General features: G+C 47.6%; 2 protein-coding genes across 5 annotated transcripts in view; both read right to left on the reverse strand.

The window, feature by feature from the left end:
* Positions 1-391, reverse strand: part of VAPA (VAMP associated protein A) — a 29,340-nt gene extending 28,949 nt beyond the window's left edge. The window contains exon 1 of one of the 2 annotated variants that reach the window (XM_084778173.1): positions 72-391. In XM_084778173.1, the coding sequence (XP_084634299.1) occupies positions 72-150 (79 nt within the window). In that variant the 5' untranslated portion in view covers positions 151-391. The remainder of the gene's footprint in view (positions 1-71) is intronic. The other variant, XM_084778174.1, reaches the window with a different exon arrangement.
* LOC311595457 (uncharacterized protein) lies at positions 256-12,009 on the reverse strand. 3 transcript variants are annotated; one of them, XM_084778184.1, is made up of 2 exons: positions 11,877-11,999; positions 256-878 (listed from the first exon to the last, which is right to left on the reverse strand). In XM_084778184.1, exons 1-2 carry the CDS (start codon positions 11,961-11,963, stop codon positions 516-518), a joined length of 450 nt encoding a protein of 149 aa, XP_084634310.1. In that variant the 5' UTR covers positions 11,964-11,999; the 3' UTR covers positions 256-515. The 3 variants fall into 3 exon arrangements, 1 of the variants encoding a protein (XP_084634310.1); XR_014778445.1 differs by lacking the exon at positions 256-878 and adding an exon at positions 6,264-6,631 and having other exon boundaries at positions 11,877-12,009; XR_014778446.1 differs by lacking the exon at positions 256-878 and adding an exon at positions 7,736-7,927.
* Positions 12,010-18,134: the final 6,125 nt, after the last annotated feature.

Raw genomic sequence — 18,134 nt, forward strand, 5'->3', positions numbered from 1 at the left:
GAGCGCGGCCCGCCCGGCCCCGCCGCCCGCCGGCCCCAGCCCAGCTCGGGCGCGTCCCCAGCCAGCCTTACCTTTGAATTTGAGGTCTGAGGGTGGGTCGAGGACCAGGATCTGCTCGTGCTTCGCCATGGCCCCGGAGGCGGACGCCATCGGAGACAGCGCAGAGCGGGGGCGCGCCCGCGGCGGCGGTTCGCTGACGGGGGCGGGCTGGGGAATAGGTGGAGAGGGGGGACGGCGGTGGCGGCGGCCGGCTCCGCGGAGCCCTAGGATCGGGCCAGGCTCACGGCTCCCGAAGCTCCGCGCCTGCTGCCGGGCCGCGGGTTCCGAGGGCCTCCCGTCGGGTCAGCAGCTCCCGGGTGTCACAACTGACTCAACCCCACACCAGCCGCCGCGGCCACGCGCACTGCGATCCTCGGCTCCCCACGTGACCGGCCCGACGTGCCGACGTGCGCGCCGCCGCGGCCCCCCGCACCCCCCAGCCCTCGTGCAGGCCCCGCCCTCCGGCCCTAACCGGGCTAAGCGCCGAGCTTGTGCGCCTGCGCGGCCCCGGCTCGGCCGTAGCTCCCGGCGCCGCTCTGCTGCCAGTCGGTGTGCGGAGACCTGGAGGCGGCGCCCTGCGAGAGGCGCTGTTCTTGGTGCCCGGGAGCTACGAGCGCGGAGCTGGAGCGCTTCCTAGGACGGAGCCTCACGGCGTTCCGCGTGGAATTCCGAACCGAAGAGTCAGGAAGCGCCGGGGACCTCGACTCCCAGCATGCTCCGGGCGGGCGGGGCCTCCGCGAGGGATGCTGGGAGCCGGGAAGGAGCCCGCGGTCCGCTGGAGGCGAGTGGGTGGGGCCGCTGACACGGCGTTTGGCTCTCCGAGGGCGTCTCCGTCTGCCCTGGAAAAGAAAAGGGTTTTGCAGGCTACCCTGGAGCGCGGCGTCCCAGAAAGAGAGGCCGCCCTTTGGAGAAGCGGCAGGGCGTGTCCGTCTCGTCTGCCCGGGATTCCTTCCGCCCTGTGCGGAGGCGCGCTCTGTTCTGGCTGGGGTTCCAAGGCCGCCGCCTCCCTTATCTCGCTCCAGCCTAGCGAAGCCAGACGTAGAAGCACACCTCGCTCAAAAGCCAACGGGTTCCAGGGGAAAGCTGGGCCAGACATATGTAATCAGGCTAGAAACGAGAAGTCTGGTCCTACAGCGTGGGAATCACGTGCTTTACAGTTTGGTTCATTTCAAACCCAAACCTACTCTGTTTGCCAGGTTCTCGTGCTACGAACGAATTTTATCTGCATCACTTAGGAGATCCTGTACCAAATGAGAAAAATGCCAAGCAAATTGCTGACAGATCTTCAGCCCATTGCCAGGGTATCCAGGGACAGGAAGAGCAGAACACACACACACACACACAAATGGATGTGCTGTAAAAATAAACCTTTATTGTATCCTATGGTGCTGCTTGAATTTAAATCTCTAGGAAGGTCCAGGCGAAACAAAGGACATATTGATGCTTTGGCCGCTGAAAAAGCACCCTAGACTCCATGGGAAGCAAATGTCGAAAATGGGGCAGTCTATACCACAGCTACTTAACACTTTTTCAGCTCACCGCCCCCCTTCACCTAAGAAATTTTAATGCCACTCTGGCTATATATGATACGAAATAGTGGTAGAAAACAAGCATTTAATAATCATAGAGAAGTTTGTTTTCCTTATTTAAATGCTTAATTTTCATGCTAAGGTAAAAATGTAATGTGAAAAGCAGACCAAAAAGTTTATCCGTTTAAGACGAAAGCAAGTTTGTATACAATGAGACAGATTTGGTTGTTGATTTCTACATAAAAATTATTCTTGGCTGAATATTTGATACTGCTAGATATATCATTTTTATAGTCGACTGCTATTTTGATTTTATAATTACCAATGCTAAGAATCACTTAATATAAATACCTAGTGGAAAATGGCCACAAAAAAAAATGGGTTTGGAAACATTTCAAAAAATAGTTGGAAATTCTATCCTAATCCCCAGCTAAATTTATTTAATGATTTTTTTTAAGTGAAATGAAAGTCAGTAACCCAAACTGCAACTTTTTAAATCAAATATTCTAACAGATGTATAAATTTGACACATGCTAAGAAACAATAGTAGGAAAATACTGTTTGTTTGTTTTTTAAGCTATCATGCCTTTATAAGAGTAGAAGACTGGGGGCAGAAGAGATGGCTCAGCAGTGAAAAGTGCTTACTGTTCTTGTAAAAGACATGAATGAGGTTCCCAGAATCCACTGCGCACACCTACCTGTAACTCCAGCTCCAGGGGCAACCAAATACCTCTGGCCTCTGAGGGCACTTGCACTCAGATGCACAGACCCATACAAGTATACACAATTAAAAATAAACCTCTTTTTGAAAAAGACTAGAAAACTGTACTGTAAAAGGCCCTGCAATCTAATACACAGTGATCTTCAAATCTGAGCCCAGGCGTTTCAGGCATCGGTAGCCGTATGTGGCACATGACAAAGGGTACCTTGTGTGTTCAGAACCAAGAGGACGGTGATGACCCACAATGCAACATGGGGGGGGGCCTGAACAAACCCCTTGCATTCGCCGTTCATTTGATTCTGATTTATATTTGGTGGTTGTACAATCAGAAACCTTTTGCTGTTTTCAAACTTTCCCTACCCTCACAGTCAGTCACACGACCCCCACAGAGGCATGCAACCCACTGTGCTAGAAGCTGAGGGTCTAGCCAGAGTCCCCACCCCTCCCCCATCCCGAGGAGCCACAGAAGACAGTGCCAGACCTAAGGCACAGATGTTAAGTCATGAACACCCTGGTAAGGTGGAGGTGCTTACATTGTATGAAAAGCAAATTCTAATTTACTTTGAATTCTCTTTATCCACAAAAATCATATTGAGATGTCAATTTTTATTAAAGAATATATATATACAGTTTGAAAGGGAGCTTGTGAGTTTTACTTAGCTTTAAAGAGAAAAATGTGTTTGATACCCAGTCCACAGGATAGTGTCACACATCTACTTCACTCTGAATTGAAATCCTAAGAGTCCTGACAAACTCCATTACCGTGTTTGCCTGCGAGCTGTTCTGTGGCCAAGCTAGCCCTGGGTAAACAACCACTCCACAGCTGGCTAGTCATCTCTCTCACTAAAAAGCATAGGGATCCTCAGGGTGCCGACAGCCGATCTTCAAGATTGCATGCACGCATTCCTAGCAGCTCTGCAGTGGGACCATGATTGCCCACTCGCCATGCAGGCTTCTTCCTGCTTAAGTCACTTACCACTGAGATCAACGGCCTCTTCTTTGTATTACTAAACAAAGCTAATACATCATATGTGTAAAACTCTTAAGAACTACAAGAAGCCAGGCACGGTGGTGCACGCCTTTAATCCCAGCCCCCACAAGGGAGAGGCAGGTGGGCCTTATGAGTTCCAGGCCAGCCTAGTCTACACAGTGAGCTTTAGGCCATGCACCTCTGCACAGTGAGACCTCCCAGAGAGAGGGAGGGGGGAGGGAGGAGGAAGAGCCACTACATGAATTTAAATCGCTGATAATGTAAGAGCACATGTAGTATGTTAGAGTCAGTCTTCCTATTACTTTAGGACATTTATACTGCTGCTGAGTCATCTGCCACTCATAAACTCACACACTGTTTACCTGGTTTTTGCTTTGGTATTTATTAGTGTCTGATAGTACAAAGAACTACACACGTCACACACTATTCAACTTTAGAGCAGCTGGCAAGTGTTAACTTTTGCTGTTGGATAATGGAAGTGGAAAGAGAGATGAGAACATTCATGTCAGCGTTAGAGCTAAACCAGGAAGGAGAACAGAGCCCAGTTTTACATTCTATGTCTATTACATGGTTATTTTACGTGTATGTGTGAGTGCCTGCATGTTTGTATGTGCCCCACTTGCACGCCCAGATACCTGTGGAGACCAGAAAAGAGTGTCTCATTCCCTTTAACTGGAGTTTCATTCCCTTTAAAGGCCGTTTTGAGCCGCCCAGAGTGGGTGTTCCCTCAGCAGCTGAGTCAGCTCTCCAGCCCTAGATCTTCTGTAGTTTTTCCCTTCCACGGCCACCATACATGGTAGCCTAGGCAACAATTTCAAACTCATTCTCTTAGATTGATTCAGGCAACACACAAAGGTCCTTTTAGAATCCTTAAATGCATGTCTATAAACATGTAAATATTCTTAAGCACAGTTCTCCAAATTTGTGTGAGCCTCCTGGATACGCAGACTTTGTTATTTCAGCTGGCTTGACTTACTAGCGGTATTCACCTTTAGAAGGATTATCTCTTAAAGACTTGACCTCTTCAAGGCTGCTTCTATGAGCAATACCTGTTTTAGTCTGAGTCCGTTGGTGCACCCACGCTAGGTGTCAGCAATTGAGAAGCTGGGGCTGCAAGTTTGAGGCTACCCTGGCCTACACTGCAAGATCCTGTCTCAAACAGTCCATCGAAAATACCCCTTCTCCATATGTAAACTCAAGCCGAAGTGCTCTCTAATAATGAATTTGTCAGGAGTGAGTCCCTGAATGACTTGAGTCTGTGAGCATTTTGAAGTATATGAACATTAAGGAACATTAAGACTAATAAAATACAGTTGGCTAAAGTACAAACATCAGCTCTGAACTGCTTGGTTCAGGTCCTGGTCCCCACTGTGTGATCTTAGCAACTCACTACACCTTTCTTGACCTATTTGACATCTGCAAAGTGAGGCAATGAGGGTTACGTTCCCGAGTTGTCACAATCACTAAATGGAAGAGTGTCTAGTACCATTACCTAATTAGAGTTCAATTTTCAAGGATTGCTGTGTGCCCAGCGTTGAGGTAGCTGCTGGAGACTATTGCTGAGACACGGTTTCTACCCTACGGGCTTATATTCACCCCACAGAGACAAAGGTGGAATAATTAAGCATTTTATTCAAATTTCAGTAAACAGAAGAAAGGAGATGTCTAGGTAAAATGAGAGAGGCCAGTGGTAGCTGACTTGAGGGTCAAGAGAAAAACCTCCTGTGAGAGTGATGAGGTGGGTTCTGAAGACCAAGGAATAACAACTGTGGAGACTCGGCTGGATGACATAAGCCAAGCTCATTCTACTTTTTAAAGATTTTTGTACTAGAGCAAATAAGTTCTTTCCTGGGGGGCATGGTGTTGCCAATAAGATCATTTATATTCATTCCATATTGCTGGCAACATCCAAAGTATGGAAACAATCCAAGTGTTCACCCTCAAATGAATATGTAACAAAGCTAGGTATATGCCATTGTGGTGGCTAATTTTTATTATGAACCTGACTGGTTTTAGGACCACCTAGGATACACATCTCTAGGTGTTCCCAGGCAGGCTTAACTGAAGAAAAAAGGCCCACCCAGAATGGGTGTGGCACCATCCCATAGGCCACCAGCAATCCTCTGTGTGTGTGTGTGACTGTAGACACAGCATGTCCAGCTTCCTCCACTACCACTGCAAAGCTGTCCCCAGCCACTGTAGACTGGATCACATCAAACCAAGAGCCAAGAATAGCACTTCCTTCCTTAAGTTGACTTTGTCTGCTATTTGGTGATGTGGCCGGAAAAGAAGCCAAAATTTGCATGCAAAGAAATACCATTAAGCCTTAAAAGGGAAGGGGGCGGGAGCTAGCTGGAGAGGAGGCTGAGCCATTAGAGGCATGGCCGGTCTTCCGGGGTTCCGACCCTGGCACTCACTTCAGGAGGCTCGCACTGTCTGTGATTCTGTCTCCAGGGAGCTCTGATGGCCTTGACCACCTGAGCACCTACACACCTGTACACAGAGACAAACACAGGTGTGCCCAGATACGACTACACACAATTAAAACTTTTTTTTTTTTAAGAAAGAGATAGAGAGAAGGCTCAGCAGTGGGGAGAGCCCACTGCCCTTTCAGAGGAGCTAAGTTGGATTCCCAGTCTCAAGTCAGCAGGTTCACAACCATACATGACCCCAGCCCAGAGGTTCTGAGCTACACAATGAGTTCCGGGTCAGCCTGGGATATATTGTGTGACCTCGTCGTATAAACAAAAGCAACAGGCAGAGCATACTGGTGCGTGCCTTTAATACCAACACTCAGTCCGAGGCTGCTGGATCTCTGTAAGTTCAGGGCCAGCCTGGTCTACATAGAGCATTCCAGACCAGCCAGAGCTACATAGTAAGACCCTGCCTTAAAGGAAAGAAAAGAGAGAGAGAGAGAGAGAGAGAGAGAGAGAGAGAGAGAGAGAGGACTAACTCATGTTACAACAGAGATAAAGCCTGAGAACACTATGCTAAATGAAATAAGGCAGTCAGAAAAAATAAACGCAATTCCACCCATGAGAGGTATTTCAAGGAGTCACACAGAGAAGGAAACAGGATGTGCTTGCCAGGCCTATAGGGAGGGAGGACTGTAAAGCTTAGGTTTTACACAATGCCAAGGGTTCTAGAGGTTGGTTGTGACTGATGTGAATGTTCTTAACATGACTGGACTGCACATGGATAATGGTCGAGGTATATTTCACCATAATAAAATAAAAATGTCCATGTTGTTTAGCACGAATGGCTAATCATCTACCTCTGTAACGGTGTCTTTGAAGTCTCCTATTTCCAGTAGCTCTTCTTGCCTCATGGGTGATGATCTTAAGCAATAGCCTACGGATCAAGAGTCCAGGACTAAGTTCAACTCTATCACTAAAGGAGGCCAGTGAGGGACTGGAGAGATGGCTCAGCCGTCACTGGCCTTCACAGGCACCAGGCCCTGTGCACAGACACACAGGCCAAACATCCATACACATAAAACAAATGTTTGTTTCTGAGACAGGGTCTGTTATATAGGTCCAGCTATCCTGAAACTTGCTATGTAGACCAGGCTAGCCTCAAACTCACAGAGATCCACCTGCCTCTGCTGGGATTAGGGTGTGTGTCACCATGACCAGCCAAATAAAAATATTTTCAAATGAGGCCAATAAAACTCTTGCCCCACCAAGTTGTGAAAAATCAAACAAGGTGTTTCTAAACACCGAAATCATAATACCTGCCATTTGTAAGTACTTGGTGAATGTTAGTGTTGTTTAGTTTGTTACTTCTTGTGCATACACGTCTTTTTTGTCTTTTTTGTTTGCTTGTTTCTCTAACATTCCATCTTCTGTCCCTATAGCAGAATATCTGAGATTGGATAGCATTTTGTTTTGTTTTGTTGGTGTTTTGGTTTCTCTGTGTAGCCTTGGCTGCCCTGAACTTGCTTTGTAGACCAGGCTGGGCTTGAACTCACAGAGATCCACCTGCCTCTGCCTCCCAAATGCTGGGATTAGCAGTGTGCACCACCATGCCCGGCTTGTGACTGGATAATTTATGAGGAGTTTGCTTTGGCTCACGTTTCTAGAAGCTTGGAAAAAGAGACGTGGCAAAGCTCTGGATCTGGGCCGGGTATACAGAAAAACGAAGGCGTGGGAGTGTTCGGATGAGAGTGGGCGGGGCTGAGCCTCCACAGTAGAGGAGCTGTTCTCCAGAGGCAGGGGTTACGTCAACATTGCTAGTACTGGGGACTCCATCTCAAAGTTCACTTGAAGCACGGGATAAAAAAGAAATTCCATCCCGGTGTGGTGGCACACGCCTTTAATCCCAGCACTGGGAGGCAGAGGCAGGTGGATCGCTGTGAGTTTGAGGCCAGCCTAGTCTACAAAGTGAGTCCAGGACAGCCAGGACTACAAGAAAAGACAAAAACAAAAAGCCAAACAAAACAACACCACAAATGGGTTTCCAGGGAGAGATGTGTAGTGGCATTGTCTTAATGCTTTTTAATTGTGGTGCTAAAACACCATGATCACGGCAACTCGTAAAAGAAAGCGTCTAATTTGGAGATCATGGTTCCAGAGGGTGGTGGCCGCGGTAGGAGCATGGTAGCGGACAGGCAGGCTTGACACTAGAGCAGGAGCTGAGCACTCACACCTGGATTCACACAACAGAGGGGGCCAACTGGGAATTTGGCCTTCAAAAGCCTGTTCCCAGTAACAAAGCCCCGCCCACAAGGCCACGCCTCCTAATCCTTCCCAAACACTTCTATCAAGCTGAACGTCCTATCTGCCTGCAACCCTTACAACTCGGGTGGCTTCGGCAGGAGAATCCTGAATTCAGGCCAGCCTGGTCTGTGTAGCAAGTCCTAGGGAGACAGGGAAAGGGAAACAGAAGGAGAAAGGAAAAGGCAAGGTCAAATGGAAAACAAAACAAAACAAAAAAACGAAAGAGAAAGCGCTAAAAGGGATGGGAAGGAAGAAGGATCTTTACCATACAGTGATTTCAATCTGGCAGGGAGAGACCAGCGTCCTTAAGGAGCAGACCCTCACACCCACAGAAACTGGATTACTACACAATGAATTCCTGCTTTTCAGCTCTCCTAACAGCAGGGCCGTACCGCGCAGTCAGGCCACTGCTACCTGGCACGACTGAAGAGAAGTCTTTTTTCAGCATTCTACAGGAAAGCAGGCCGCTCCACCTGCACCTTCTAAACCAAGAATCATTAGCTGACCAGTGACTTCCGCCTCCGTCTAAGGTCAGTGGAAGATATTGATCGAGGAGGCATTAGCCTCACATTTAGCTTGGCTTTTCAAACACCACAGTGCTGTGGCTTTCAGGGGCAAAGACAGCAAGTGTATGTATGTGTGTGTATGTGAGTGTGTGTGAGTGTATGTGTGTGAATGTATGTGTGTGTGAGTGTGAGTGTGTGTGTGAGTGTGTGTGTGAGTGTGAGTGTGTGTGTGTGTGTGTGTGTGTGTGTACAGCACATCTTCCACTCTTACTCAAAGAGTAAGAAACACTAGGCTGGGCAGAGGTAGATACAGGAGAATGGCTCTGCTCTTCCTGCATTCTCACTTTTCTTAAAATTATTTTTAATTTAAAGGACATGCTCAATGTGTAAATCTAGCCAACATGTAATAGAAGGAATGTATCATTTTCCTGTTAGTTTTTGTAATGAGGTTTCTAAATTTCAGTCTCTGACTGTCATGACCAAACTTCATGTCTTTGCCTTTACCATTCTCTATGATCAGAGCTTTGATTTTTGAATAAAGTCTTTTTTTTTCACTTTGGAATTTAGAAATCCTATTTTTTTTAAAGTAGTTTCATTACAGACTCCATGGACCCAGTGTTTGTCATTGTTTCTCTCTCTCTCTGTGTGTCTGTCTGTCTCTCCATCTGTCTGTGTTTGTGTCTGTGTCTTGTCTGTCTGCCTGTTTGTCTGTCTCTCTGTCTCCATCTGTCTGTCTGTCTGTCTGTCTGTGTCTGTGTGTGTCTGTCTGTGTGTGTGTCTGTCTGCCTGTCTCTCTGTGTCTGTGTGTGTGTGCACATGCGCTAAAAATAACAATAGAATTCTAAGTAACAATGTACCATAATTTCCATGATTGCATTAAATGTATTTGAAATAATCATTTCTGTGTCCAAAATACTGAAATCTTAACATTGAAAGAGAACAAAACCCCACTATTACATTAAATTGTCCAGATGTACAGGGTAAACTTCAAAAGCATAGTGTGAGAGGCCGCGCTCACATTCGCCATTACAAGATGGCGCTGACATCCTGTGTCCCATGCTGACAAACAACTAATCTGCGCATGTGCGAAGGGATTTTCCACTTGTTGTGCTCTGCCTCTCCCGTGGCGTCATCTCGCCCGATGAGCAACAGCCAATTAGGGACTGACACATCCTAAGCGGAGGACAGTTTCCTATATAAGGGATGGGTTTCTGCTGTTTGGGGTCTCCATTTTACTTGTTGTAAGCTTATGCTCTCCCTCTCAAGATGCATTAAAGCTTTACTGCAGAAGGATCCTGTGTGTGTGTGCAGCGTCGTTCTTGCTGGTGAGACGGTAACGCAAGCCACAGCATAGTATGGAAGAGCAGACTCCACTTACATCTTTGGTTTTTGTTGTTTTTTTTTGTTTTGTTTTGTTTGTTTTTTGGTGTGTGGGTTTTTTTGTTGTTTTTGTTTTTTGGTCATCTTCTCTGGGTTGGTGTTTGCTGTGGTTTAGGTATGATTTAAGCGTATTGTTCGAGCTAAATGGGGTGGTCTCCCGTATGGTGATTGAGATGGTAAAATTTTTATGATGTGGGGTCTTATGAGAGATAAGGTCATAGGTGCACCATATTCATGAAGTGAGCAGGATGTTACAAAACCAAGCCATCCCATTCATGCAATCCCCTCTGTAACACTATTTCCCTTCCTGCTTCTCTGCTGTGTCGTGAGGTGCCAGAGGCTGAATGGATGAGGTCCTTCCTTTCTTTGCTAAGTACCCCATGTTGGGTGTTTTGTTATAATAGCATAAAACAGACTAATGCAATGTTTCACGTTCTCTTTTGATCCATATGCACCGTGCCAATTTTAGTGAAAGCTACTTAATATCATGATTTTTTCCTTTGACTAAGCCAGAGACTGTTTAGTCTTGCGTCTATCTAATTACAGACACAAGGAAACCAGAGGGAGTCAGAGTGAAATGGGGTGGTGGGCTGAGGAGGAACTGGACAGATAAACAGTCCTTGGAAGGCTTGGCTTTTCATGGATCTTGTAAGTGGGGATCTGGATGGCCCTGGTTCGTCCCTAGTGTGGGCTCTGTGTGTATTACAGCAGCGACAGCGGCACTCAAACGCCATTTCTGGAAATCAATGTGCCCACAGCATTCACAGCAACCCTTCCTTCCTCCGGCTTCCCAGGGTAACCCCGCACCCACTCCGCAGGCTTGATGGCACTGGCTGTGTTCTAGCATGTACAAGTGCCTAAGCCTGACAGATCAGACTGTCTCCAGGGACTGGCACATGAGCCAGCTAGCCAGAATCCTGGGACCTCTGTAATCAGCAACTGAGGTTCAATTGGTATCTGGATCACAAGCCGCAAAGCAACCAGTGACAGAATCAAGATGGAAGGCAGACCTGAGACACGGAAAATATCCCTGTCCTGATGGTGTCTGTAAGTCCACATCTACCTGAAAGATTTGAGGATCAGGGAGATGATGTCAAGTCTGATGGACAGCCTGAGTTTGATCCCTGAGACCCCCTGATGGAGAAAACTGACTCTTACAAGTTGTCCTCTGGCCGGGCGGTGGTGGCGCACACCTTTAATCCCAGTGTTTGGGGAATGCAGAGGCAGGTGGATCGCTGTGAGTTCGAGGCCAGCCTGGTCTACAAAGTCCAGGACAGCCAGGGCTACACAGAGAAACTCTGTCTCGAAAAACAAACAAACAAACAAACAAAAGAAGTTGTCCTCTGATCTCCACACATGCATCACGGCACACACAGGCCTATGTGCACACATATGCACACAGAGGAAATAAAATGTAAGAAACAATTTTTTAAAATTTCCATTTCAAGATCTGATAAACCCTCTAATTTTGCTGGACCAGGTTTAAGTTGGTTTTGTGTTAAGGTTTGAATCTGAAATTGCCACCATCCCCACCACACACACATACACATATACTCTTGTTTTGTTTTGTTTTGTAGACCAGGCTGGCCTCGAACTCAAAGCGATCCACCTGCTTCTGCCTCCCGAGTGCTGGGATTAAAGGCGTGCGCCATCGCCACCCGGGCCATCCACATATACTCTTACACACTCTCACACATACACTTTCTCTCTCTCCCTCCGTCACATACACACATTCACACACTCACTCTCACATACACATACTCTCTCCCCAACCCCCCCTTACACACCCACACCCAGTCCTCAGCTGGCTCTGCTGCTATAGGAAGCTGTGGAATCACCAGGAGGAAGTGGGTCGGTAGGAATGGGCCTCTGGGTGTTACGCCCACTTCGGGTTCCACCTTCTAGCTGCTGGTCAGCTGCTGTGACGGGAGCAGCTTGTTCTCACCCCTGCAGATATGGGCGGCATCCCCTCAAAGCACAAGGCAACTATACCTTTCCTCCACTGATTTGCTTGTCGTGAATACAACTTCTGCTGCTCGCTACCGAAGCGCTGAGCTTGGCATCTGCTTCATACCCCATGGTCACCCATGTAGCTCATCTCCAAACAGTGGAAAGTCTACTGATGTCACCTCTGTCCTTAGATCATACTATGATGTCACCATCCAGCTAGAACAGAGAGCCTCCAGCTAAAGTCAGCTGAACACCCTTGACCCTGGGTCTCACCCTTGACCCTGGGTCTGAGTGCTAACTCCTTTCTTTGAAGCCCCACAGGTTTGATATTTTCTAACAGTTGTTTGTAGCCCTTAGACATATCTTAAACAGGGAGTGGTAGAGACCTCCAAAGCACTCCATTGTTGCTTATTACTTACACACACACACACACACACACACACACACACACACACACACACACACGTTCCCTATTATGTAAGCAGAAGAAAATTACCTATCCCCAGAGACAGCCTATATCCCAGCATGCCTTCTGTTCAATAAAATAGGGGATCATATTGTTTTGGCTTTTTTTTAAAGACAGAATTTCATAATATATCCCAGGTTGATCTTGAACTCAATATGTAGCCCCACACACCCAGCTTTGTCTCTCAGTGAATTTGGGGAGTGAACGTGCCCCACCCCCCTCCCCCTTCCCCCACTTCCGCCCCCCCCACCCCCCCCACCCCCCCACCCCCCCACCCCCCCACCCCCCCCACCCCCCCCACCCCCCCCCGCCCCTGCACCTGTTCCAGAAAGCACTGCCTGCTGGACTTCTGTGTAAATGTGGCTGAGCTATGGACCCAAGCGGTTTTATCCCAGAGCCTGCTGAGGCAGAAGAAGGAGATGCAGTGGGACGCTCCTTATGCGAAATCAAGGGGCCTTGCTTACAGACCACAACCTCCCGCTGACCATCCTAAGCGTGTATCTCTTGAAGTCAGAAACCTCTTTCACAGACCCGGAGCCATTCCCGGGAGTGCTACCATCAAAGGAGCCCAGACAAGAGTTAGCATCAAAAGGATGCAACTCCACGCCAGAGGACTCCGTGGGGACAGTCTTTCGCTCTGATCATCACCAGGCCACAGCAGTCGGCCTGGTCCCACTGGCACTGAGCTCCTGGCCTTCTTTCTCCTGAGGCCCCTCCTCTGTCTCCCTCTAAAATGCCTAATCGACATGAGCTCTCTCCTGGGCTGCCAGGCATTTCAAAGCCCCTTCTTGACTTTTAACCAGAACATAAAATGTTTTACAGAACAGGCAATCCCGGGAGACATCTTAAGATCTTAACTACTCAAGCAAGGGGGAGTGCAAGGTTAACAGAACCCGGGGTCAGATCAGGAAGCTACGTCATCACCAGGATGACAGTCAAGAGCAATGTTTGCTGCTGGAGTGGCGCAGGCTGGCAGCGGCAGCCCCTGGGTGAGTAAGGCAAGGTGACCTCAAGTCTGAGATAAGCGCAGTCTGGGCTCCGCAGCAAGTTTAATGTTGGCCTGGACTACATAGTGAGGCCATGCCTAAAAATTAAATAAAGCGCTGGCTGATCATGAAATTACAACCTGACTAAAATAGTAAAAACCAGGAAATGTGAAACTTTCCAGTCAACCCCCAAGATGTTAACATACCCATCAACTCCTGAAAAGCAAAAAAAAAAAAAAACACAAAATACCTCTGGCCTACCAAGGAGACTTGATCTTTCTTTAATCTCAGCACTCGGGAGGCAGAGGCAGGCAGATCGCTGTGAGTTCAAGGCCAGCCTGGTCTACAAAGTGAGTCCAGGACAGCCAAGGCTACACAGAGAAACCCTGTCTTGAAAATCCAAAACAAAAACAAAAAAAACCATTGGGGGAGAGGGCTGTGTGTGTGCGCACACATATATGCATGCCATAGTTGACATTTGTTGGTTAACTTTTAGGATTCAGAGGTTCTCACCCTCCACGGTAGATTCCAGGATAGGCTTGTACAACAGCCACTTTTACCCACTGAGCTGTCTTGCTAGCCCAGTTGCCCTTTACTCACTCTTCGTGAAGAAGCCAGGGCCACAACTTTGCCTTCTGTGTGTGATGAGTTGTGCCCCTTGCTTGGCATCCTGACTCCAGGGGTAAAGCACCAATTATCACAGACTCTGAAGACCCTGCCAAGGGAGAGAGGCTGCATGCTGGCAGCCAAGAAGCCACCCTGTTGCTCTAGCCACCAGCCTTTAGCTAATTCTAGTGAGGAAATCTAATAGACACCAGACCCCACCCTAGCCTTTCGTAAGGAAGTTGGGCTGCAGTGACACACATATGCCAGGCATCCTTACGTGCAGGTGGTAGACTTAAACAGAGGAACCAAGGGAGAAGAAGAAAATGCTGTAGAGTGGCCAGTTCCAGATGTGTTAGTCAGCTACAGTTGTTATAGGGAAGGTTTGGGTGCTGCAGAGATGGCTGTGGGGTTCAGAACACTGCTTGCTGCTCTTGCAGAGGACCCAGGCTTGGTTCTAGCACCATTTGAGGTGGCTCACGACTATGTCTAATTCAAGTTCCAGGAACTGTGACACCCTCTTCTAAACTCTGTGGGCACCAGGCACTCATGTGGTGCACATATATACATGTGGCCAAAACCACTCATACTCAGAAAACAAAAATTTTTTTTTCTTTTTCGAGACAAAGTTTCTCTGTGTAGCCCTGGCTGTCCTGGAACTCAGTCTGTAGACCCAGGCTGGCCTCAAACTCACAGAGCGACTTGCATCTGTCTTCTGAGTGCTGTGACGAAAGCTGTGCACCACCACCACCTGCCTGGTAAGAGTTTCTATGCCCCAGCCCAAAACTACTGTCAGATTTTTCAGTCCAGAGGCCACACATTTGTGAGTCCTGACTTGGTACTGTTCCTGAGCCACTTTTTGTGTGTTCAGCCTCTCCTTCACAGGGAGTGCAGGAAAGAATCCCACAGACCTGCATGCCCATCAAGCAAGCTGGAGAGGATGCCCTGTGCTCCAGGAGTCTAAGCCTCATGGCTGGCCCAGGGACTCCCATCAAGCAAGCTGGAGAGGATGCCCTGTGCTCCAGGCGTCTAAGCCTCGTGGCTGGCCCAGGGACTCCCAGACTTCTTTTGAGTGGAAGAAATACATGGTGACACGCTCCAGTTTGGCACCGGCTAAGGCCTTGAATATCTCGGTTCTAGCCTATGCTTCAAGACCTATACTCAAGGGAAGCCAGAGATTTCTCTAGTACAACCCTGACCTTTGGGCAAGCCTCATCTTCACTTGTCGAGTCGATTCATGGTGGCCTGAGGTGAGTTTCATATGCTGTCCCTTCCTCCTCTACATCAAAACATCATCAGTCTGCACTTAAGAGGCAGAGGCAGGTGGATCACTGTGAGTTCGAGGCCAATCTGGTCTACAAAGTGAGTCCAGGACAGCCAAGGCTACACAGAGAGACCCTGTCTTGAAAAACAAAACAAAACAAAAACATCATCAGCATGAGCAATGGAGCTGAAGTGTGGGGGCAGACAGACAGGCAGGCAGGCAGACAGGCAGACAGACAGACAGGCAAGTAGACAGACAGAAAGGCACGTTCTATACCTCACGTTCTAAGCCAGGTATCCCAGATGCCCCTATCTGAGGCTTATCTTATGAAGTTATTGGTTGAATTATGTTTTCCTCAAATTCATATGTTGAAGCCTCAACTTCCTGTATGCCAGAATATGACTTTCTTTGCACAGGAATTTTAAACAGGCGATTAAGATAAAATAAGGCTGCTACGGTGGATCCTAATCTTGACCCTAAGCTCAGTGCCAGTGTTACAGAAAGTTCAGACGCCTAGAGACACGCCAGAGATGCTCAGGCGCAAAGGGGACGACCACCATGCTACAGTACGACAGAGGAAAGGTGGCTGCTTCGGAAACGGAATCTGTGGACACCTTGACTGCAGAGTTCTAGGCTCCAGAGTCACGAGGAATAAATATGATGCTTAAGGCACTTGTCTAGGCAGATGAACTAAAACTTGCAAACTTATTTGTACTTCATTACATCATGACCAGAAAGCCTGTAACAATCTCCACCCTAGCAGCACATTGGGTTGATTGTGATCTCCAAACTCTTCCTTATTTATTCCTACGCATCCCCTGCTGGTAGAAAATTCTCACGCATGTTACGAATTTGTCCTTACTTCAGTAGGAGGTGGCTGAGCATCTTTTGCCTAGGTTTAGATGAGATGATTTGATTTTGTTTACTGTAGTGGCTCTCGGCCTCCCTAATACTGAGACCCTTTAGCACAGTGCCTCAAGTTGTGGTGACCCCCAGCCATAAAAGTATTTTCGTTGCTTCTTAACTGTAATTTTGCTCATTATGAATCATAATATGTAATCTGTGTTTTCTGATGGCCTTAGGTGGCCCCTGTGAAGAGTCCTTCAGCCCTTTTGAGAACCGCTGGTTTGTTAGTTGGTAGGACTAAGTGCTATTGTTTGCTCCTTTAGCAAACATTCCTTCTGGATTTTGCTTTCAATTAATTTTGTTTATCAGAGAGAATTTAGGTTTTATGTTATGTTTAAACTCATTCTTTTATGACATTTGTGGTTAAAAAGTCACCCACCCTACCCAATAGTCAGATAAATGGTTCATGGGTTCCCCTCCCGGTCCGGATTTTATGATTCCATCCATATTTTAGTTGTGTTCCTTAACCCAACCTATATTTATTTTGGTAATATGCAAGTGGGATATAGGTTGATTCCCCGCCCCCCACCTTAAAATAGCTTTCAGCCAGGCGGTGGTGGCGCACACCTTTAATCCCAGCACTTAGGAGGCAGAGGCAAGCAGATCTCCGTGAGTTCGAGGACAGCCTGGTCAACAAAGCGAGTCCAGAAAAGCCAGGACTACACAGAGAAACCTCTCAAAAAAAAAAAAAAAAAAGCAAGCTTTCACTATGCAATATTTTAGGTAAAACCCACTCAATGGTCCATTAAGTTGAAACACTTCATTTCTAGGTTATTACATGCCAGGACCCAACTCCTGGTTATTCCGTGTCATTGTTATTTTTCTCCATCATTAATGCCATTGTGCCAACAGGAAGCAAGGAGATGCACAGCAGAAGGCCGCTCCAGGGCGTGCACTTGCTGACACACTTCTTCCAAATAGGAGCCCAAGGCTGAGGTGTCCACAACCCACCAGCTTCCTCAGCTGGGAATCTCAACACATGAGCCCTGGGAGATCTTACATTTAGAGCATATCAGTAGCCTGTCCTTCTGTGTCCATTTTCAGAAATGGCTTTGTGAATCCCTCCTCTACAATTCTGGTAGAGGAGCTCTGTGCCTCTGATCTTGCACATGGCACAGTTTCTGTTTTGTTTGTTTTTCGAGACAGGGTTTCTCTGTGTAGCCTTGGCTGTCCTGCAACTCACTTTGTAGACCAGACTGGCCTGGAACTCACGGTGATCCTCCTGCCTCTGCCTCCCGAGTGCTGGGATTAAAGGCGTGCGCCACCACACCCGTCTCGTGGCACAGTTTCAAAGGCTTACTACGCTATCCAGACAGGATGCCAGGAACACAGAGACTGGGTTAGTTCACTAAGTTCTAGGCATATGTGTCTAATCTGATAGTTATAATAAAACTAGTCTTATTCAAGGGAAAATAGGATCAAACTGGAAAAGTCAGAGGCTGTTCCCTTCATTAGAAACAAAAAGCAGATGGACGCAGTCAGCTAACATGCATTTGCATAAAGCAGGAAAGATGCGCGCTTGTTCAACATGAAGCTGGCACCTCCTCACTCAGAAGGGCTTTGTCCCCACAGCTCCAGCTTCTACTGAAGACTACCAGGGAAAAAAACACATGAAAATTATGTTTATAGCAGTATAAACTGGGTTTATCAAAGGGAAACAAAGGCCACCAAGATTGTCATCATCTGTCCCACGCTTCCCACTTAGATTCCCAGACGAGACTCCATCCATCACGTAGTTAAGGCTAAGCTCTTTTCTCACATCCCAAAACCTGGTTATCTCGGATGACGGCATCTGGGGATTATGAGGTTTCTCTGAAGAAGCTCAGAACAAAATGTGCCGCTCAACCACGGCAATTATTTATGACCCACTGTTCCCTGCACGACTCCGGTTCCTCTTCCCTGGGTTGTGTCTTTTCATTAATACTCTTTGTAGGTCATTCCGAATCACTTTTGGAAAGGAGGCCACGGGTATGGGTTATGTCCTTTGCCGCTGTCTCATGGCTGTTACTGTGGCAAAGGAGCCCGTGACAGGTGTCTCTAAGGAGGGTCAAGGGTGCACAGCGGCAGGTGGTAGG

This window comes from Acomys minous, assembly GCF_964271855.1.
Source record: "Acomys minous genome assembly, chromosome: 4".
Lineage (NCBI taxonomy): Eukaryota > Metazoa > Chordata > Mammalia > Rodentia > Muridae > Acomys > Acomys minous.

Coding starts and splice junctions, on each gene's coding strand:
- LOC311595457 (XM_084778184.1), bottom strand. CDS start 11,963: ATGGGGTATGAAGCAGATGCCAAGCTCAGCGCTTCGGTAGCGAGCAGC. Junction 879..11,876: donor AGCAAATCAGTGGAGGAAAG/GTATAGTTGCCT, acceptor TTTCTTTTCCAG/GGCAGACGGAGACGCCCTCG.